Source organism: Dreissena polymorpha, chromosome 2 (assembly GCF_020536995.1).
Source record: "Dreissena polymorpha isolate Duluth1 chromosome 2, UMN_Dpol_1.0, whole genome shotgun sequence".
In the NCBI taxonomy this organism is placed as follows: domain Eukaryota; kingdom Metazoa; phylum Mollusca; class Bivalvia; order Myida; family Dreissenidae; genus Dreissena; species Dreissena polymorpha.
In genome coordinates, this window is record NC_068356.1 from 85,026,734 (window position 1) to 85,050,637 (window position 23,904).

Consider the following 23,904-nt stretch of genomic DNA (forward strand, 5'->3'; position numbering starts at 1 on the left):
ATATTTGAGATTCGCTTTAGAAAAACGGGGTTTAATGCATGTTCGTCAAGTTTCGTCTCAGTTTAGCCTGTGTATACCGCAAAGGCTACTCTGGTATGACTCTTTCCGTCTCAACTGAATTTTCGCTAAGAGACTTCCTTTTATTCGAAAAATATCACGAAATATCACATTTGCATGACCTTATGATGACTTGCATATAAATGCAAGCATGTGTTATTCATTATTCTAACTGATTTGTGAGCAAAACAAGGTAAACTTTATTTTAACCATAAATCCCAACAGGTCAATTATTGGTTTATTTATTATCAGCCTGGCACAAGGTCGCTCATTCCTATCGACGTACTCTTAAATCCTTGTCACAACGACCTTGGACAAACGATATACGGAGCGATTTTACCTGTAATACAAGAACATCGATCAACCACTCAGATCGTGCGATCGGCTGATAACCTTATAAACCTCTGCAAACCTTAGACATAGGCAAATTGTCCAAGGATCGCCGAATAGCATAAACATGGTAAAACGCTGTGCTTGGGGTCGATGCAAAAGCGATACTCGATACGAAGAGCGATTAGTTGGGAATGTGATATTTCATCCATTTCCTAAACCTAAAAGACATCTTGATAGATGTTTGCGATGGATCAAGGCTTGTGGGCGACCTCACGACCAACTCAACGTTGGCAAAGTGGACGGGAACTACAATCTTTACGTTTGTAGCAAGGTAGGTAAATTAAGCGGACTTCTAAATATAGATTGTCTACTTTCGTTTAACTCGTTTTGAACTGAAAGTTGATTACTCGACTGTTAATCGGATATGCATGTATTTAAATGTGCTGTATTTGTTTGGGTTTCTGTATTAAAATAGAGGGATGGGGTGGGGGTGGGGGTTGGGGTGGGTGGGGTGGGGGTTGGGGTGGGTGGGGTGGGCGGATGGAGGGGTGGCGTGGGTGGTGGATGGGTGGTGGTCTGTTGCTGTGATGACGCGAGTTTTCCAAAAACCTTATGGCTGGTGTCCACTCGTACGCCTGATCAACTCGTACACTACCCTACTCGTACAGTTATCAACCTGAACCCTATCAGGGGCGTAGCTAGCAATATTTTAGCTGTAGGCCCGGATATGATACTTAAAAAGGGCGCCGGGGGTCCTCCCCCTGAACATTTTTAAATACTGTTACGTCTGTGGTGAGATTTAAAGCATGTCTAGACAAATAATAAGATAAGAAAATATAAGACTTTGGCCTTTTTTTCTTTGATATTTTACTGTTTTATCTCAATGTCAGAGAACTAAATTTTACTGTATTATTTTTATACCAGATAACTAAATTTTAAAACGATATGGAACAGAGAAACATTGGAAAAGTGTAACACTCCACTTATTCACAAGTCAAACCATTGGAATTCTTTCCTATAATACTGTATGCATGTCTATAAAGGAACGTTTTTGTTCGGCATCAAGGGACCGAACCGACTTGAATTTATAGTCAATGGATCGGGATACGGGCCCGGGGCAAGTGTTCCATTTTAAATTTCCGCGATCATAAACATCATTCAGAATGTTTCTTAAAAATCCAACGATAATCGATTACAACTTAATGTAGTGTTGAAAGGGAGACACGTAGATCTACATGTAGATCTATGTAAACTTGTAACAGCAAGCCAGGTGAAAAGAAGCGAGCTATGATCTATACACATAGAAAGAAGTAGAGTTGATAATTGGAAGATATGTCCGAACACGACCACAATCCATTGTCTGAGGATTATGCCAATATGAAATGCAGATTTCTAACACCTCACCCCCTCAGGGTCAACATTTTAATGCGTTTTTCGAAGTTGAAGCATTTTTATTTGTTTCATGTTTCAAATTTTTTTTAGGCCCGGGCCTGCTGTGCCTAATAGCAGCTACGCCCCTGCCTATAGCATACCTTGCTGAATTCGATTTAAAGCAAACAACATAATATAACAAACACGACATAAGATCAAGCACTACATGTAAGGTTTTTCGCATAAGCTAGTTTCGTTCATGATAATCTGGGACGCCACTATTCCCACAAATATTAAACCCTGTTTTTTCATAGCGAGACAATTATTAGGCAAATATTTTAATCACATTAAGACCTATATATTTTACAATTCGGTGCTCAGAATAGTGCTTTTTCTTTGCAGCGTTAATGATACATCTATCGACGATAATTTCGTTCTTCCACACGGAGATAACATACTGTCCGGACAATGGATGTTGATAATGAGAGATGCATTTAAGCCGCGCTTTGGGAAAACCGGGCTTAATGCATGTGCGTAAATAATTGTCCAAGATTAGCCTGTGATCCAAGATCCAATCAGGGATGACTTTTTCCGCATTTACTTCATTTAAAATCTATGTTAAAGCGGAAAGTATCGTCACTGATGACTGCACAGATTAATCTGGGACAATGTTGTTGTTGTTGTTTTTTATCGAGTGCACCGGGATTGTCTCCCATATGGCCATCGCCCCCAGAAAGACGTGTTAGTTGGTTACGGGGGATAGTGCAAGATACAGAAGACAACCCGTTCCAGAGGTGACCCTGGGTCTTTTAGTGCCCGGTGTATAGCACCTAGTACACTGCACCTCGGTTTAACGCCTCATGCGAAAGACGAGTTAGTAGGTTAGGTGCAGCGGGGGATCGAACCAGCGATCTCTGGATTGTGAAGCCAGTGTGTTACCACTAGACCACGGATCGGCTACTAATCTGGGACAATACTCTACTCACAGGCTATACCCGATGTACCCCGGGCGCGACTCATTTTCTTCTCTGCTGCAGCACTTTATTGACGGAGCCCCATCGGAAGAATACCCCGACCCCATCCTTGCAGAAACAATACCGGGACACGATGGGTTGCCCAGAAAATGGCCTGCTTCGGACCCGCTGAAAAAGAAACTCAAACTGTGGAAAAGAATAACAAATGAGTATGTTGTGTATTCAAATTTTCACTATTATATTGTCTTATGTTTGCTACCATCTCATTCATTTCAATTTCGTCTCCGCCTGGCCCGCTTGGCAGACTGAATTTTTTCCTGGATTTGTATGATTTATATGTTAGTATAATATGAATTAATGACAAATGTGTTAACCTATTATACGAAGTTACGAGTGAAGTGTTCATGGAATTATGCCTGCATTAACGACACCGTTAATTAAAACCATATCATTTTCATCGATTGCATTTAACGCTTTAGGCTTATTGTGGTACTCTAGATTCTATTTCCTGTGTAGAACCAATGCTTGATGTCTCAAGAGAAGATCTCGAGCATGCTCAAAGTGTGTGTGTGTGTGTGTGTGTGCGCGCGCGCGTGCGTGCGTGCGTGCGTGTGTGTGTGTGTGTGTGTGTGTGCGCGTGTGAGGGTGTGTGTGTGTGTGTGTGTGTGTGTGTGTGTGTGTGTGTGTGCGCGCGCGCGCGCGTTCGTGCGTGCGTGCGTGCGTGCGTGCGTGTGCGTTTATTTGGGAGTGGGGGTGGGGTCGATAGCGAGCCTTTGTGATCGCTTGAAAGCAATTCATTGAATGCTGAAAGTCTGTGGCTTTTGAAATAAAGATGAAGGTGACTTTATATACAAACATATTTTAAAGACTGTTTGTTTTATACGACCAATGTTTTAAAGTCTTATAAGTGATAAGTTGTCAATGGTTTTCTTATTAAATAGTTAAATATACTCGAGATTCGACCATGTATGGATGAACAAAACAAAAATGCGAAAAGTGTCTTCGCTGATTTTCCTGTGCGGACTGCACATGCTAATCTGGGACGACACTTTACGCACATGCATTAAACCCCGTTTTCTCAAAGCGATGCCTAAATGTCATATGAAGTAAACCTATCCACTGATAAAGAGCTTGTTTTGTCTGTGGTCAGGTCTATCACAGTGTGAATGATTCTGAAGGCAGTGAAACGGGGAGCGATTATTGTGATATTGATATAAGAAGTTTCTGTATTGGAAATGATCTCATTTACATCGGTAACACACAATATTAAAATTTAGGATGAATAAAATGTGTGGCATATCACTTTTAGGTACAATCTGATCGATGAATTCCACCACAGCATTGTTTATCTTTTATATAATAGAAGTTGTTGTTTCTTAAGAATTTTGTTTCTCTGCTGGTATAGAAGTAACTGATCAATCTTGTTTGGTTATGTCCTATATCCCGTATGTATCTGCAATCTTGTGTTACATTTCCTTGAGATATAGCTGAAACATTTAGTTTTGGTTTGCATTAAATTTTGCAGTCACAATTTCAAAGACGAAATCTGGTTTTATGGTGTGTGCATTCAGGGTCAAATAAAGAAAAGACAAGACAAATGTATCGAAAGTCGTCTGTTGTTAATGGGACCTATTGGAAATCGATTTAGTGTAATTTTACCTACATTGAAAATCAGTGTATTGTGGCCGTTGATGCAAGCGTTTATTTAGATCGTCGTTATTCGTCTGGTGACGTAGATGACTGAATACTGATTGATTACTGAAAGGGACGCGGTTTTTTGTCCATTGTGAGTATGGAACGTGATATTTATTAAATTTTCAAGTGTACATTAGCCGAACGCGTTGATTTACAACTTAATGCAAGAATTAAACAACGAATGATAATCAGGACATACAGTAAACTTGTCCAAGGTTTAGTTGATGATTGTTTTTATCATTTGATTATAATTATGTTGATGTTTTTGTTTTTTAGAACTTATCTTCATTAGTTGTCAACTTTGTTTCTGGGACATTCTTAACGGGGGTTTAATGATGCAAATTTGAGAAACTTGAAAATCATTAACTATCAAATCAGAACTTAGTCCATATAAACAGCCTTTGATTATTTTTGCCAAGACGGGTCTGAGAGATCATATGCACACCTTCATACATGTTAACACAACAACAGTTCTCCGCAGCTGATCAGTGCACATCAATAATTTGACATCGTTTGTGACAATAAGAGGAAAGCAATTCATAAACTTCAAAAACAAGTTAAATTTACCTGAATTGCTACCTACCAAAGTTACTCTTTGTATGCACTCCAAAAAAACACAATGATTTTTCAACACACTATTCTCAAGTAGACATTTTTATGTTGAAATTTGGAACAGTGTAAATATTCTACATCTGTTCCACATCCTTATTGTCTGAGGCTACATCAAACATCACGATTTGCAAAAGATTGGTGTGCTGCAACCTAACCTATAGCGAGTTGTTTTTATTAGCGACACTTTAAGTCTGCAACATTGTGTCAGTTTTCCAATATGGTAAATAGAGCACATGAAAGAATAATAAAATAAATAAAAAGCAATTATTTCTTGATTTAATGGTACCACTCACATGAGTTTGTGCTTTAGACAGGAAAGGTTGATAAGTTTTTGCAATATCAGTGTTGCTTACCCCCTTGCAGTTGTGATCAAATTTTGCACCTTAGAACAATAGATGGGCATTTCTAGTTTATAAGGTCTCTTAGACATTGCAACTCTCAGAAAACCTTTGGATTATAAAGCTAATAGTTGAATTATTGCAACTAGTTCGTTCCATAGATATTGTTAGGCACCCCAGTTCTGGAAATGGAAGGGTTTAGGGGTAGGTTTTTCACTTGGGATGGATACTCCACAACATTTTTTTTTATGATTTGCATACTGAATGAATTTTTGACTATTCAAAATATACATTTTATGCAGTGTATTTCTATGCAAATTTATGTTGAACTTCATTCTTTGATTTTAATGGGTAACAATTTTCTCACTTTATGAATATATTCCAATATAAAGGTGCGAAATGCACATCCTTATCTGTGATGACACTTAAAGCACATGCATTGAGCCAAGTTTTTGCATAAGGCAGCTAATATTGTCTATACAATTCATGTTATAAGCACTATATACTGTTTTGTCTTCCAGGCTAGTCACCATGAGGTCTCAAGATGAGTATGCCTCCATGTTCAGGGATATACTGAGATGCCAAATACAGACCCTTGTAAGTAGTTCAGAGTAAAACAGGCTTTTTTCTTAAGTACCAAATTTATAGTTTACATTGAAATCACACAGAAAGACATAACACTACCCTTTTTATAATGCAAATGCATACATACAATGTATTTTTCAAGAAAGAGAGGAAAATATCTAGAGAAGGATTGTCAATGAGTGATGTTAATGATGTAAAGTAACCAACATAAGCATTTCTATAACATGATTGTTCCAACTTGTTACATAATACGGCATCTAGTGTTGAGTGACATGAATCACTTTTTAACAAGTTCTAGTGTGTTTTATTCATATTAAGGACAAGCAGTGTTTAGATGTAACGACAACAGCAACTTTCCCAGCAAAATAAATTCACCCATTAAAAAACAATGAAATACACTTTATTGACTGTGACTTCTGAAATGAGCAAGCTGTGTCTTTGTTTTATGGCCTATTGAAGCCTTATTATCCAAAACCCAATTTATTATACATTGTATTTAACAGCCACACAGTTTACGCACATGCGTTAATCCCAGTATTCCAGAACTAGGCTTATATGTACCTGACTATTTTTAACTTAAGAATGCTCAATGTTTCAGCAGGACCAGCTGTCCCATGCCAGAACTAGGCTAATATGGACCTGAATAACTTTAACCCAATTATGCCTAGTGGACTCTCCCATCCTTCTAAATTGGATCAAGTTATTTCCAAAATAAGGGATGTCTTGTATATTTATTTCTATATTTAGAATTTTTCTTACAGAAATTCCTTTAAGCAAACAGCGTAGACCCAGATGAGATGCCGCATGTTTTCCAAGGCCTCTTTTCTAGATGCTAGGCATAAATGGGTTAACCTAAGAATGCTCAATGTTTCAGCTGGACCAGCTGTCCAATGCAGGAGAGGAGAGCGTAGTGATCACTGTGTCAGCTGACAGGCAGGCACAGACTATGGGGTCAGAGGTCGGACAGAAGTTCCTTCTAGAGAACCTGGCATTTGGGGACCCTTTCTTGACTTACTGCCTTCTTAGTAAGTCACGGTGATGTATTGGCTATGAAATTATTATAGCCCACTAGCAAGTTTTATATGCAGTATATTGGAGTCACTCTATTAGGTAGTGTGTCAGTCAGTTTGTCCACATAAAATTTCAGAAGTTAGTGGAGTTCACTAATTCCATACTGATATTTTTCTTTCCACTTAATGGATACTTAATCAATTTGTTTGTTAATTATGATCATCAAAATGTGATGTGCAAGAAATTGGTTCATCCTAATCAATTCCTGAGTTATTTCCCTTTAAAGCTAGTTTGTTTCAAAATTCATTAAGTTAAGATCCAGAAATGTGCTGTAATTAATAATTTGCTGAACCAAGTAAGGGCTATGAGGTTTCCTGTCCTGGGTTGTTTTTGTTAATACACAACTGAGGGAAGACTATGGTATGTTTTTTAAATATTGTACATGTTTGTATGTTTTAAGACTCGGTAAAGAAAGAGCCAGAGGTACCGAGATGGAGTAACAAACGCAAGCAAGAGGAGACAAACGGTGACAGTAACAGCAACAGCGATGGGTAACAATACAGTATTGATTAATAAAATATCATTTTGTCTGTCCGTACATTAATTGACTATTTGCCAGCTCTCAAATCAAAGTAATATATCGAGGATGGGTGGGGGACAATCAGACATCCTTTTATCAGACAAACAGTGTAATAAAAGGTATTAAAAGTACTGTAAAGTGAATGAAATCATCACATTATTTGAATGAGATAATAATTTTTCAAATATGAGCTCTTCTTGTTTTATTTCTCTTGAATCTTTATGGCTAAAATTATTAAAATATTAAGCTCGCCCAAAATAAAAGGCCATACATTCAGTGATTGTATTCCTAAATTTTTGCTACCAGACCAGGCTTGTTTCAAAATTTATGAAACAATGCAAATTGTTTATTTACAGTTTTGAATCTGTAGTTCAGGCTCCCCAGAAAAGACAGAGGACCGAAACTTTAGAAGCAGTTGAGCATCACACATCTTTTACACCAACAACACCACAAAAACTACCTCTCTTACAAATGGCTGAACTGGTGAAAAGGGAGGCAACTCAATCTACCCCAGCTATGCCAGTGGCTCAGTCCCCTTCTATGACATCTGTTTATTCAGGTACAAAACAGGGTCATTGGTTTTTCAGAATACCTAGCCAGATTTTGCAATTACAAACAAATGTAACATTTAAATTTATTCTCAAACTTTATAAATAGAATATTGAAATAAACTTTCCTTTAAAGTGATACTCTTTTAGCTCACCTGAGCACAACATGCTCATGGTGAGCTTTTGTGATTGCCTTTTGTCCGTCGTCCGTCCTAAACATTTTGCCTTGTGAACACTCTAGAGCCCACATTTATTGTCTGATCTTCATGAAATTTGGTCAGAACATTTGTCCCAGTGATACCTCGACTGAGTTCAGAACTGGGTCAAAAAAAAAGAAAAAACCTTGTGAACACTGTAGAAGTCACATTTGATGCCCAATCTAAATGTAACTTTGTCAAAATGTTTGTCTAAATGATATGTTGGTTGAGTTAAAAAATGGTTCCGGTACGTTGAAAAACATAGCAGCCAGTGGGCGGGGCAGTATTCCTTATATGGCTATAGAGAAACCTTGTGAACACTCTAGAAGTCACAATTTTTGCCCAATCATCATGAAACTTGGTCAAAAGATTGGTTTCATTGATATCTCGGACAAGTTCGAAAATGGTCCAGATCTGTGAAAAAACATGGCCGCCAGGGGGCGGCAGTTTTCCTTATATGGCTATAGAAAAACCTTGTTAACACTCTAGAGGCCACATTTATTGTCCAATCTTCATGAAATTTGGTCAGAAAATTGGTCTGTATTATATCTTAGATGAGTTCGAAAATGGTTACGTTTGCTAGAAAAACATGGCTGCCAAGGGGCGGGAAATTTTTCCTTATATGGCTATATATGGCTATAGTAAAACCTTGTTAACACTCAAGAGGCCATATTTATTTCCGATCTTCATGAAACTTGGTCAGAAGATTCATCCGAATAATATCTTGGACGAGTTCAAAAATGATGCCGGTTGGTTGAAAAACATGGCCGCCAGGGAGCTGGGCATTTTTCCTTATATGGCTATAGTAAAACCTTATTATCACTCTAGAGGCCACATTTATTTTCCGATCTTAATGAAACTTGGTCAGAAGATTTGTCCTAATGATATCTTGAATGAACTCAAAAATGGTTTTTGTTGCTTAAAAAACATGGCCACCAGGGGGAGAGGCATTTTTCCTTATATGGCTATATATCATGCTTTTGTAAAACCTTGTTAACACTCTAGAGGCCACATTTATTGTCCGATCATCATGAAACTTGGTAAGATGATTTGTCCCAATAATATCTTGGAAGAGTTCGAAAATGGTTCCGGTTGGTGGAAAAACATGGCTGCCAAGGGGGCGTGGCATTTTTCCTTATGTAGCTTTAGTCAAACCTTGTTTACACTCTAGAAGCCGTATTTGTTGTACAATCATCATGAAACTTTGTCAGATTTGTCCAAATGATACTTTGGACAAGTTCGTAAATGGTTCCAGTTGCTTGAAAAACATGGCCACCAGTGGGCGTGGCATTTTTCCTTATATGGACTTATGAATCTTCATGAAACTTTGTCAGTATATTTGTTTAAATGATATCTTGGATGTTTATGAAAATGGTTCTGGTCTGTTGAAAAAATGTGGCTGCAAAGGGTGTTCACTAGTCGTGAAAGTTGGTAAGAACATTTTGTTCTAATGACATCTTGGGCTGCACAGAACAGGTCAGCAGGGTCCGACAAATCCACTCGCCCGCTCCTAATTACGAGTAGAAATCGACTCAGGACGAGTGAATATTCTGGCAGCGCTGGTCCTGCAGGGCGAGTGGCATTTCTGGCCGAAAAGATCTAAATTTCAAGTTTTAATACATCTTTACCAAACAAAACAACGTTTAATCGGCAATTTAAAATTAACCTGATGTTGATTTCTCCACACAGCGATAAAATAAGTCCTGTTCCCGTTATGCACTCATACTGGTATGTTCCATGAATGTATCTTTTACATGTACTGTACAGTACAGTATACGGTCTTTTAATACTGCTAAAAAATTCGTCTTATTTCATCACATCTTCAAATTGAAAGAGTGGCTATTGGCAAGTTTTAATGGACGAAAATGACAAAGAGAAAACAGTCTTTTGTACACACAGAGGCTTGTTTGAGTTTAACAAAACGCTTTTCGGGCTCTTCAATGCTCCTAAAGTGTAATCATTATGATTGCGACCATGAGGACAAAATGAAAAAAACAAACAAGTGAAAAGTGTGTTAAAACGATTTATAAGCTTTATTGAAGCTCGTGAGTTAACAGTTCTATATGAAAACCAATAGAAAATCACGTATTAGTGCTGATTTATTGCAGTTTTTGAAAAAATTGCAGGGCAAGTACATATTTCAGCAGGGCAAGTGAAAATTCTTAGCTTCTCGCCATACAGGGCAAGTTGCTGAAAACAATTTTGTTGACCCCTGGTCAGTTCCTTTGAATCTCAGGTGAGCGACTTTGGGCTTTTCAGGCCCTCTTTTATTAATTAAACAAGCGGAAAAACTTCTTTTCATGTCTTTTATTTTTTTATGTGTTTAAAACTTGGAAATTTGGTCCATATGCATTTTTTCACATTAATTTGTATTACTTGTATTTGTTATAAACAAACATGTTTTCATTGAATAAACATAATTTAGTTTTATTTGAAATGATGCCATTTTTATGCCTCCCTTCGAAGATGAGGGGGTATATTGTTTTGCACATGTTGGTCGGTCCGTCCACCAGATGGTTTCCAGATGATAACTCAAGAACGCTTAGGCCTAGGTACATTGATCATGACTGGCAGATAACCCCTATTGATTTTCAGGTCACTAGGTCAAAGTTCAAGGTCACAGTGACTCGAAATAGTAAAATGGTATCCAGATGATTACTCAAGAATGCTTAGGCCTAGGATCATGAAACTTCACAGGAACATTGATCATGACTGGCAGATGATCCCTATTGATTTTCTGGTCACTAGGTCAAAGGTCAAGGTCACAGTGACTCGAAACAGTAAAATGGTTTCAGGATGATAACTCAAGAATGCTTAGGCCTAGGATCATGAAACTTCATAGGTACATTGATAATGACTGGCAGATGACCCCTATTGATTTTCAGGTCACTAGGTCAAAGGTCAAGGTCACAGTGACTCAAAACAGTACAGTGGTTTCAGGATGATAACTCAAGAATAATTAGGCCTAGGATCATGAAACTTCATAGGTACATTGATCATGACTGGCAGATGAACCCTATTGATTTTCAGGTCACTAGGTCAAAGGTCAAGGTCACAGTGACAAAAAACGTATTCACACAATGGCTGCCACTACAACTCACAGCCCATATGGGGGGCATGCATGTTTTACAAACAGCCCTTGCATTACTTAAGCATGCATTAGTGCGGAGAGGGGTTTTAAGTATTAAAAACTTTATAAAATTGAAATTTAAAGCATTCTTTTTGGCTTACTGTATAGTGAATTACTTCAAATTATAAAAAAAACACATTATCACTGAGAGGCATGTCGAGCGTTTACATGGATGTTTAGAAAAATGTAAACATTCTTATTGTTATTAAAGGGAGTACCAGTAGTTTTGGTTATTTTTCTACAATTGATTGATATTTTTTTAAAAGTTCTCTGCAAATCATATATATAAATCATTATTGCTATGTGAAAAATTTAATAAAATCATAGGGTCATTGACTCTGGTTTGATATATTTCCAATTAAGCATCATGCATATTTGTATTGAACCTGCTAAATATTGTACTTGTCTACCCTTTTATATAAAATAATAACAATCATTACAAATAAAAGATATTACTATCACGAGACTGTAGAAAAAGCGACGTAAATAAGTTCTATAAGTAAACATGATGAAATATTTATGTACTGCAATTAAATTGTTACCGCATAAAATTGTTATCGGCTATTGTCTTCACATCTTACTCGCCATATGTAATTAATTGCGCACCGTTTGCCTTTAACTTTTAATAAGAAACCATGGTTTACAACAAATTTTACAGTAAATTTTAGCAGTAAAATGATCAGGGTTGGCACCAATCGACCGCCCCGGTTTTTACCAGCGGTTTTTACCGGTTAAAACCGCCCCGGTCAATACTCACAAAGTGGTCAATACTGGTCGATTGAACTTTACCCCCAATTTTGATTAATATTCCATGCTTAATTAAACAATATTGATAATATAAATTAAACAGACATGTTGCCAATAATGTCTTAAGCTATTAAAACCCACTATTTTATACCTGTTCATTCAATTTGTAGGCCAATCTCTCAAAATTTTGCAAATGAGTCAAGTTGGTCAATTGGAATTTGCTGGTTGATTGATTTTTTTTTTCAATTCTAACGAATTATGAATGCTCAGAAAATTCTGTGCTTGATTCAACAAGAACCTGTCAATCACTGTGTATTAGTTGTTCCTCATGCCCCACTGTCTCCACAGTCTTCAAACCTATACAGGTTAGGGCACCCAAAACTGATAATAGGGCCTTACATGGCACCTTTGACACAACCCTTACTTGTCATGTATTCTTGCCTGGATTTCTTTAACAAAATAGTGAAAAAATATTTTATTTTACCATTGATATAAACAAAACTTATTAAGAAATAATTATTAAAAGAAAGAAATAATTGAAAAGAATAGTCTAGAGTAGACCCACAATTGGTAAACATTATTTGTTAATAATAGAAGTAACTATTAAATTAATAACATTAATAGCAATTTATCTCACTTTGTTTGAGTGAAATGAAATAGCCTAAGGGCAGATTTGCTTCATTGTCACCATCAGAGACATACCAGTGCATGCATTTTATTACCATTTAAGGCTTAGGGGCCAGATCATTTATGACCCTAGAAACCACAAGAGTTCTGTTTGTCCATCAGCTTATCAAATAGATATATCAATAGATCAGTGAAATACTATGGTAACTACAATAGTAATAATACTTCAGTAACAGATGTGATACACTGAGATAAAGATATTGCCTTAGTTCTTTTGTATTTGAGACCGTTTCCATAAATAATAAAGAAGTATTTTTTACAGCTTTATAGCTTTTTTTTTACAATAGATAACTCAAAAAAAGTTTATCAATTACAAAATAATGATTGATTTAAATTCTTCCTTTGTCATGTTTAAATGCTACAATTTTCAATCGACCAGTATTGACCAATAATGACCAGTATTGACAGGTTTTAACCAGGTATTGACCGCAGGCCCGGTCAATACTCAATTGACCGGTCAATATGCCAACCCTGAAAATGATGTGATGATGATGCCCGGCCGGAATTTATGTATTAATTAATAAAAAAGAACATGTTTTGTTTAATCATTTGTAAGTTTTTCTCGTCAGTATTATACTCGTCAGTGCCAATGTACATATAGAATTTAATGTAACTTGTGAGTGAATATAACTAGTGGATTATTTTCAATGCACCCTATATTGAATAACAAACAACTATCTGCGCTTTTCTATGCGTTTATTGAATAAAACAAGTTTATTTAGCAGTGTATTTAACAAAATAGCTTTGAAATAGGTTAAAAACACGATACATACACACATGTATATGATAAACAGTGATAACGTTGGAAATATAACTGATTCGGTATAATTGAATACTCCAGATAATTGAATATTCAGATGTGACAAATGGGCTATTCAATTAAGGGGAATCTACTGTAGTGTATCCAAAATAATGCGTTTGTGTTAGAATACAACATCCAATTGTGTTCTCTATGGTATTTTGTATTTCCATACAGTAATTTTATTGAAATAATGATAATTGATATTATACAATATCTTTTTATATGATTCTCCTCTTCTTTACAATAATTAGCATTGAAAAAAAGTCCTGAATGTACCTAATTAGAAATGGTTTTACATCACAATATCTGCGATATAGCATATAGGGTTGAAATATCCACTATTTATCCATCTGGCACAAAACGCCTTAATTGTGATTTAATTAAAAACAATTTAATCTGTTCACTTTATTTGTTTTTTTAATAATTTTGATTTTGTAAAAATATGGCTGTCAGTGTGGTTATGATTTCAACCATATTTGAAATTCATTTTAAACAATTTGTTTTAGGGCCTGAAGGAAAACCAGGCTAGAGGCGTGTGTGTAAAGATTCGTCCCAGATGAGCCTGTGCAGTACTCACAGGCTTATTAGATACTTCACTTTCAGCCTTTTATTTTGTTCAAAACTTTTTTGTTGAAAGGAAGTCGCTTCTTTACAAAAATTCAGTTAAGGCGGAAAATGTCATCCCTGATAAGCAAAACACTTTACGCACATGCATTAAGCCCAGTTTCCAAGAATGCTTCTCAAATATTCTTTCAGACTCGCCTCTTCCCAAGGGTCATTCCAAGTGCGCCATATGCAGCTACAACTCTAAGTTTAAGGCCAACGTGACCAGGCATGAACGTAAAGTACACGGGCTGAACGCGGACGGTGTTGACACGCCCACTGTTGAGTACGTGTGTGCATTGTGCAGCTATCGGTCCAGCTACAGGTCCAATGTTATGAGGCACGAGAAGAATGTACATAAGGTGGGTGACTCCAGTACAGTACAATTGAATTATGATTTCATATAAGCATGAGAGATAGATTTATGGTCTCCATGTGGACATTTAGATACTAAGGCTTCCCCCTACAATACACAAGACAGTACGAAATTGATAAATATCTTTCAGTAAAATTGCTATTAACCAAAATTTGTCCCAACATTTCGTGAGTCTAAAAGTTCATAAGGTAGGAATGATGGGACACACCATGACATAATGCAGCCTCAGGCGCGGAAGGACCTCATAAAATTTGGAACACACACACACACTTCATATAATATGCATTACCAAGGCTTACTATGCCATTCGGCAAATAAACTATTGGCTACAATTTACAACATTTGCACAAATAATATTCTTTGTAGTTACAAGTTTCTAAATAAAATTGTAAGAATTATTCTACATGATCATGTAAACATAATATAGCTAATGGAAAATTTTCAGCAAGTGGTAGCCATCAATAGATGCTTTAGAATGAATTCCACAAAATACTGTGTTAGAAATGGAGATTGTAGATATATTAAGTTAGGGTTAAGCTACAATATGTTTAAATTTTTTGTTGAGTCTGTTAAATTACAAAAGATATCATAGGGCAGCTACCTGTAAATGTGTATCTCATCTGTTCAGCCCCCCCCCCACCCCTCATGTTTAAAGTAATACTAAATAAGATATTTGACTCGTTTTGTAATACATCAATGATCATTTCACAAATGCATGAATCTAAATGTCTTTCTGCATGATGTACGCTTGTTGCCAATGCTGTGGTCAGTCAACCCAGCTCTGCAGTATATTAGGGTATTGACTTGATGATCATGAGCACTTGCAGACAATATTTATTAGATATGTTTTGTTGCAGTTTTTGTTTTACCAAACTTCATGAAAATGCTTGTTATCAAAATGTCTTAGTCTAGGTTAATAATGAGCCATATTGTCATATTGAAATATTCTGTTGTATTAGTTTTACAATTTTCATTTAAAAAAAATTCAATTAAGTTGAACAAAATGTTTGTTACAATATGGTAACATTATCAAGGCTTTGTTAAATAGGCAGGCAAATCGCCAAATGAATTAACAATCGTTTTTGCCTTATTCTGCTTGCTTAGCAGATAAAACAACTAGCAGGAGTCCTGCTATTGACCTGGGCCCTAGTGCTGTGCCCTATACAATTCTTTGTAAGATAATAAGATTTGAGCCTGCACCTTAACAAGATTTTCTACCAGATTTGAGCCGAACTCTTGCAAAAAGGGACTTAATGCATGTGCATGCAGTGTCATCCAAGAACAGCCTTGTAAGTCTGCAGAGGCTAATCAGGGACAACATTTCTGCTATTATTGAATTTTTTTGTTTAAAGGCAGCCTCTTTTAAAGGGACCTTTTCACATTTTGGTAAATTGACAAAATTGAATAATTTGTATCAGATTTGCAAATTTTCTTTGTAGTAATGATATTTGCCAAGAAACATGAATACTCAACATACTTTCCCCTTAAATATCAATTATATGCATATTTAGATAATTTGAAAACCTGAAATTTATAAAGCATTACAAATGTTAAACAATTGAATAATTTGGATATTTCTGTTGTTATCCTTACATTTTGTGATATTACACGGATTGCTTATAAAAAGTATAAAATACGCCACTCACTGTATGAGCATGGATGGCCGATTGGGTTCAGTGCTAGCCTTTTTCTCCAAGTGTCAGTGATTCGAGCCCAGTTAAGGAATACTTTTTTCTTTCTTTCTCTTGTTATTGTTTTTTTAATGGAGCTATTTAGTAATGTTAACATTTATCAATTTAAAGCATTAAATGACAAACTTCAATACATGCCAGAATCTGTGAAAAGGTCCCTTTAAAGGAAAATCCTGTCTAGGCGGTAAAGAGTCATCCCTGATTAAGCCTGTGTGGACTGCACATGCATTAAGCCCAGTTTACCCAGAGTGAATCTGATTTTTAATCAGACGTTTCAAAGAAGAAAAGTAAATGATCAGCCTATTTGATTAGTTCTGATCAACAAAACGTAACATTTTACATTGTCTGGGTGTTGCACTATGTATTATTTTGGTTACTTTATTTAAATTATTGAACATGTATGTTTTAACAGTGTTCTTTGATCTGAATAACATATTTTTGTTGTGGTGAACTTTTTTATTGTCTGGGTGTTTGGGTTTGGAACTTGAAAGTGTTTATTTATTTTGTAGATAACCTCCACTGCATTGGAACTGGAAAGAAGGAAAGTAGTATTGAACCAGCCTAGTGCAGCTGGTAACCAATCCATGCAGGCAGACGAGGAAGAAGAAGGGAACCAGTCTTTCCTAGGATCCAATATGGCTGCCAGTGTAGATGATGAAAGTTCTAGAGACAATGTTGAGGAATCTGGGAATGATGTGGCTGACGCAGAGTACCACGTGTGTAACTACTGTCAATTAGTGTTTGTAAGCCTGGAGCAGCTTAAAAATCATGTTGACGAGTCACATTTGGGATCAGAGAAATTTGACTGTGAAACTTGTGGGGAGCCTTTTCCCAGCATGTTAAGTTTAGACTCTCATGTGCACAAGGAACACACGCTTGGTAAACAGGAGAAGTGTGGGTGTGGAAAGACATTTCAATATAAGATGGGTCTCTTGCGGCATGCACGACGCTGTGAACAGGCCAATATTCAATTGAAGGACGATGGTAATGGGCTGGAAACCAGTATGGATACAGTAACGGATGGAAATGGTGTGCAGGGAGCCAAATCAGAACACGATGAGCAATCTGGTTTTCCAACTGAAGATAGTGATAATCATTCAGATTCTGGTAATTGTGTTGACTCACAGAATGTAAGAGTTAAGAAAGAAGAAGAACAAGAGGTGATAACAAGTATTGACCAGGCTGACCAATCAGGAAAGAGATTCACCAGTTTATAGCTGGAGCAATATTAGCCTGATATTATTATAAAAGATTGTTTCAAAAGATGAATGTCTTTATTTTATTCTGGCTTTTTATTCACTTTGAAGTTAGTGATATTGTCCCCAAAAAGTGTTAATAACATCATAATTCAGGTGAATATGTTGAAGTTTAGTGCATATGTGTAACCACACTTGTTTCTGTTTTAACTTATTTGCCACACTATTTCTGCGTAGCATTACTCCCTTATTATTCAATACTGAAGAAATTCCGATGAAATAAATATTGATAAAAGGGTGATGTGGGAACGATTTGAGTACATAAGCAAAATGATATTTTTGGTTCTCTCCTTTTTTGTGTCCAAAATATCATTTTATTGTAAACATTATTAAAAAATTTCTAATAATACTTCGATAAATGATAACACATTTATTTTCCAGTTTAAATGCAGAGAACATTTAGTATTTATTCTGTAAAAACATAAATTTTGTATCATGTTTCTGTTAAAATTTCATCAGGAGTCAAACTGACAAGTTAATTGCAGCAGATTTTATAGTAACATTTTACTCAGTGAATTTTATTTTGCAAAGCTGCTACATGTATTGCATAAACAAAACAAAGATTACATGAAAGAGACATTAGTATAAACTTAGTGTTTTTAGCTCACCTGAGCACAACGTGCTCATGATGAGCTATTGTGATCGCCTTTTGTCTGTCGTGCGTTGTGCGTCGTCAACATTTGCCTTGTTAACACTCTAGAGGCCACATTTATTGTCCAATCTTCATGAAACTTACTCAGAACATGTGTCCCAATAATATCTTGGACGAGTTCGAAAATGGCTCCGGTTGATTGAAAAACATGGCCGCCAGGGGGCGTGGCTGTTTGCTTTAGTAAAACCTTGTTAACACTCTAGTAGTCACATTTATTGTCCGATCTTCATGAAACTTTGTCAGAACATGTGTTCTAATAATATCTTGGACGAGTTAGAAAATGGTTCGGGTTGGTTGAAAAACATGGCCGCCAGGGGGCGAGGCAGTTTTCCTTATATGGCTTTGGTAAAACCTTGTTAACACTCTAGAAGTCACATTTTTAGTACAATCTTCATGAAACTTTGCTAGAACATGTGTGCCAATAATATCTTGGACGAGTTCGAAAATAGTTCCGGTTGGTTGAAAAACATGGCCGCCAGGGGGCGTGGCAGTTTTCCTTATATGGCTATAGTAAGACCTTGTTAACACTCTAGAAGTAACATTTTTAGTCCAATCTTCATGAAACTTGGTCAAAACATGTGTCCCAATAATATCTTGGACGAGTTCGAAAATGGTTCCAGTTGAATGAAAAACATGGCCGCCATGGGGCGGGGCAGTTTTCCTAATATGGCTTTACTGTATGGTAAAACCTTGTTAACACTCTAGAAGTCACATTTGTGGTCCAATGCTCATGGAACTTGGTCAGAATATTTGAACTAATAACATCTGGGCTAAGTTGAAAAATGGTTGAGATCATTAAAAAAACATGGTTGCAAGGGGGCATGGCATTTTTCCTTTAATGGCTATTTACTACAAAGCCTTGTTAACACTCTAGAAGTCACATTTATTATCCAATCTTTATGAAACTTGATCTGAACATTTGTTCTAACAATAGCTTTAGTGAGTTTGAAAATGGTTATGGTTTGTTGAAAAACATGGCCACCACTGGGGGCGTTGTCCTTATAGGGCTTTAGTGAAAACTTGTTGACACTATATTAGCCACATTTATTGGCCAATCTTCATGAAACTTGGTCAGAACATTTGTCCCAATAAAATTTTTCCAGAGATTTAAGCTGGGTCATATGAGCTCAAAAACTAGGTCACAAGGTCAAATATAAAAAAACATGTTAAATGTCACTTTTTTGGTCCAAAATCATCTTCATGAATCAGCTTGCATTTTTTTCAGAATAGTCTAGTTCCTTTGGCTTTCAGGTGAGCGCCTTAGGGCCTGATGGCCCTCTTGTTCATTTGTAGCACCGAGCCTATTGTTGAAATAGTTAATTAATTTATTATTGGAATAAAAGCTTCATTATGTTTTTAGTTGTTTTATTTTTTTTTGCATGCAATCTATGGTTAAATAGAATGGCATGAACAATAACCATGCAAGAAAATTGAATTAATATTTAATATTGAATAGTAAGATAGCTATCAAATACGCAATGCATCTTTATAAAACTGGTTATGCATATTCCTGACATTACATAAATTCAAACAACTTATTGCGTATATTATTTTTATTTAATCAATTTCAAACAATTGAATTTTCTATGTATTATGTCATTCACAGGTGCACATGTAGTAAACGGAAAGTGTACAGTGATTTTTATAGGGTCATTTTTCAAATTTTCATATTGATAGATTAAAAAAATATTGGTTTGTCCTATATTTGTATTTGTTCATGCGCAGTAAAGACGAACTTTAGTGAGATTTTTTATGTACAGTACAAATTATTAATAAGGTTAAATGAACAGAATAATGACCCAATGGTGGGTCTATTTGTGCGCAAAAATATGTCGGAGGGAGTTGATCCACATTTAACTGTGCTAAATCTCATGTTAACTATCGGAACTAATCAAATAGACTGATCATCGGAAGTCAAAACTAACACAGTTAAATAAACAACAATAAGAAATCACTTATTTCGTTTAATGATTAAAGCGTTATAGTGTTCACAAACAATCTTAAACATCATACAATGCTTGTCATAATGACAACATACTATTGAACCGTTTTACATGGGCAACAACAAACAATAGCAAATAAGTTTCACAGGGAAATTAACGTTTATCAGTTTACATTTTAATCAACTACTTAAGAGAGCTTCACTGCAAATCCGAAAAGTATGGTTTGATTCCCGGCCTGGCCATGTAATCTGTGAGGCCGGGTCATGAAATCATTTGTACGACCATTTTCCACTAAAACGTTTGTCACACTGCGTCTTTGTATGTAGCGTATAAGATGTAACATTATTAATTTCAGTCATGATAAGAGTGAAACCATTTAATAATCTAACCACACATATGTGACGTCTGGTCAGCCTGTCTGGAAGTAGTTCCTAATAGCAAGAATAGGCTATACCGTAATTTGAGAGTTTGCTATTAATAACAAAGCGTGACCTAAAATGTCTATATAAAAGGATCGTGGTTAGATAATCCATTTACAAAACGCAATTATATTTTAAAAAAGCGTGCAAAAATTGGTCTTACGCCATATGCAGCCAGCGTAGCTCCATCCCAGTCATGCACCGCGCAGATTGGCAAAGTGACACCTTATGCGACCACGAAACCTTGCGTGATTTTATAGCGGGCAGCGTTGCTCCTGACCAGACTGCGCAGACTGGGCTTTGAGCTACGCTGGTCGTATACACCATAAGAACCATTTTCGCATGACGCAACTCTAAAAGTGTGTTTGAATGTAGGGACAGAAAACTGCATCTTAATCAAATATTAACATACCATATATTTTAATGGCGAAGAGATGAAGAAGCCATGTGCGGATACATATGATGTGATCTAACGTAGTATTAATTTTATCTTCGAAGTACGAACAATGTTTATGTGATTTAATAGCCTCTATACGCGCATTACAAAACACACATTACACGCGACTATCAAGTTAAAACAGCAACAATAACAATTTAACCTTTGTTTACCATTTAATTATATAGGAACAGTAATTTTCTACCTTTATTTCAAAGTAAGTATATGCGCCGAATATATTTTAAAGGATATTTCTTGTTACAGGTAAAACAGCTTACCAAGAAAAAGTGTGAGGTTAACTGACCGCAGTGATATTGCTTAATTACTTAATTTAAACAAAACAGCACAAAATACACAATACAAAGTAACACAATATTTTTATCACATTCCATACCATGTTTCCCATGTGATATAATCATTACATATTTTTTATATTACACATGTGTAATACAACATTTTTAAGCGTTTTCATTGGCTTAGTTTTCGTTTATTGACCAATCGCATTTTGTTATTTTGCTGAAATGACGTTGCAACATCAAATGACGTCACGAAATGTAAACAACATTCGGGATTTATCATTATGTTGCGTAAATATTTAGTTAATTTGCTCATTTAAAAGCATGTGATAAAAAGATCTGACACTCGTTGTCATATCATACCATATTTTGTTAAACTCGTCCAGGAAATTCCTGAACTCGTTTAATAAAATTTGGTATGATATGACAACTCGTGCCAGATCCTATTTGTATTTTATATCAAAACAGAGGATCAACGTTTACTTGATGTGTGTTTTTAAAACACTATATTGGTAAGATATACTTAATAGGTACTATGCTGTGCACTTCAGGTCAGCTCAAAATATAATAGACATGGTAATATGGGAATTCGGTTGATTTCACAAAAGACGAAAAATTGTTAGCCTGTAAACTTAGAAATAGATTAATTAGCAATGACGGTTACACTACAGCGCTGTGTTTAAGATAATTTTAATATCCTTTGTACTGATAAACGCTAAAAAAACAAAGGCCCCACAAACACCAACAGAAAACATTTAAAGAGAAAAATATTGACAATGAGAATAATACAGGGATTTGCTGAGTTCCACCCTTATCAAACTTGTTTTACAAATCGTCGCTTGATTGCTATAGTGCTCTAACTACCATTTTCATTTTTTGGAGAAAAACGCACGTTTAACCTTTATTTTCTCACTTATTGATGCACGTTTGTGGAAAAAATTACCGAAGTGTTTATCAGCAAACGGATAATATGAATATAATTCCATATTAACTTTAGTAAATTATATGTTAATGTTATTTGCAATCTTATGAATGGAGATAGAGCATTCTGGTAAAAAATAACAAATCGTTAATGCTGAACTGCTCTATATGGACATTTTATCAGCTACGGATCTGGACATAGAGCATATGAAAAAGTATACATTTTCTAAAAATTATATGATTTGGTGTATTTTGTTTAAATAAATGCCTTTATATTATTTTAAGTCCTAATCATTGTGTTCACTTATCCAAACTTAGACATAAGGGTCTTATTGGCTAATACGTTCATTAAAGTGCAAACCTTTATTACAAAACTAGTATATACTATAGATGAAAACACAATATAAAATCTTCTACTTACATTTATTTAAACATTTAAACTATTTACTTGAAAACTCCAAATACATACCGGGCAAAACTCTTTTGGTGTAACTCCAGTTTTCTGTGTTAGTGAACGTCGATATATTGTTGAATGACAAGTTGACCAAAGGTATAGGCGAGTTGACGAATGCCCAGAGCTCGAAAGCACTTAGCAGGTTATGACTCAGATCCACAACACCCAGTTTAGACAACTCGTACTTCTTGAACACGGACAGCGATATGCGAGCAATACGGTTCCAAGAAAGGTCCACGCGCGCTAAGATGGGTTTGTTCTCAAAGAAGTCCAGTCGTAACGTTTCGAGCTTAATTATTGTGTGAAGAAAATGTTAATTTTGTAGAATAATAGCCGCCGATAAATATTGTCGATTAGTTCTTAATCCGATTTTGAGAAGATGAAGGCATGCAGTAGAAGTGCACGTTAACTTCCTTTTTATAAAGGGTTAACGTAAATTGAAATCTGCAGATTACACGCTAGCATTAAAAAGCATCATTAAATTCAACAAGTTTAACAATAATGTATGAGCCTTATAATTTAAACAATGCTTGTTGAATTCCAGACAATGAACTAAGCAAAATGTAATCATTTTTTAAATATATTTACTCAATAAAGGACTTTAACGTTTGTTTCCATTATAAATCGTCGCTTGATTGCTATAGTGCTCTAACTACCATTTTCATTGAAATGAATCTCAGTCACGTGGTGTAAATTCTGGCAATTGATAGGCTAATCTGAGCGTGAATTCTACTGTGCTCTAAGTCCCGGAGATGGTGCCGTACAGCATTCACGCGTTTGTAAAAATGTAGGAGATAGAGCAAAATGGAATCGAAAAACTTTTTCTGTGACGACTGAATCTTGAATCCGATTACGTCATATTAAAGATCTCGTTCTCACGAACACAGCGATATAAAAAACTCATTTTTGAAAAAAATGGAGAGAGAGCACGAAAGCAATTAAGCGACGAAATAGTTATTCACTTTGCTGCTACTATAAAAATATTTAATTGCCAGTGGAAATACCGAATTTCTCCTACATTTGAATCACTAGAAGAATACAACAAAACAAACATGTGTACAGTTATATTTTACAGTGACGCAAAACACCATATTAACAAGAGTCTAACATAGCCAAAGTTATGTTAACGCTACAAAATTAAAGTGTATATAATTATATAAATATTAATATCATTCTCAAGACAATACTGC

General features: G+C 35.8%; 1 protein-coding gene across 6 annotated transcripts in view; it reads left to right on the forward strand.

The window, feature by feature from the left end:
* The window catches only part of LOC127867884 (insulinoma-associated protein 1a-like), a 499,447-nt gene extending 479,847 nt beyond the window's left edge, over positions 1-19,600 (forward strand). The window contains exons 1-8 of one of the 6 annotated variants that reach the window (XM_052409395.1): positions 408-721; positions 2,799-2,944; positions 5,902-5,977; positions 6,840-6,990; positions 7,437-7,527; positions 7,913-8,115; positions 14,424-14,632; positions 16,847-19,600. In XM_052409395.1, the coding sequence (XP_052265355.1) occupies positions 515-721; positions 2,799-2,944; positions 5,902-5,977; positions 6,840-6,990; positions 7,437-7,527; positions 7,913-8,115; positions 14,424-14,632; positions 16,847-17,554 (1,791 nt within the window). In that variant the 5' untranslated portion in view covers positions 408-514 and the 3' untranslated portion in view covers positions 17,555-19,600. Of the gene's footprint in view, positions 1-407; positions 722-2,798; positions 2,945-3,456; positions 3,574-4,303; positions 4,646-5,901; positions 5,978-6,839; positions 6,991-7,436; positions 7,528-7,912; positions 8,116-14,423; positions 14,633-16,846 lie in introns of those variants that run through there. The other 5 variants (XM_052409394.1, XM_052409397.1, XM_052409398.1 and 2 more) reach the window with 5 other exon arrangements.
* Positions 19,601-23,904: the final 4,304 nt, after the last annotated feature.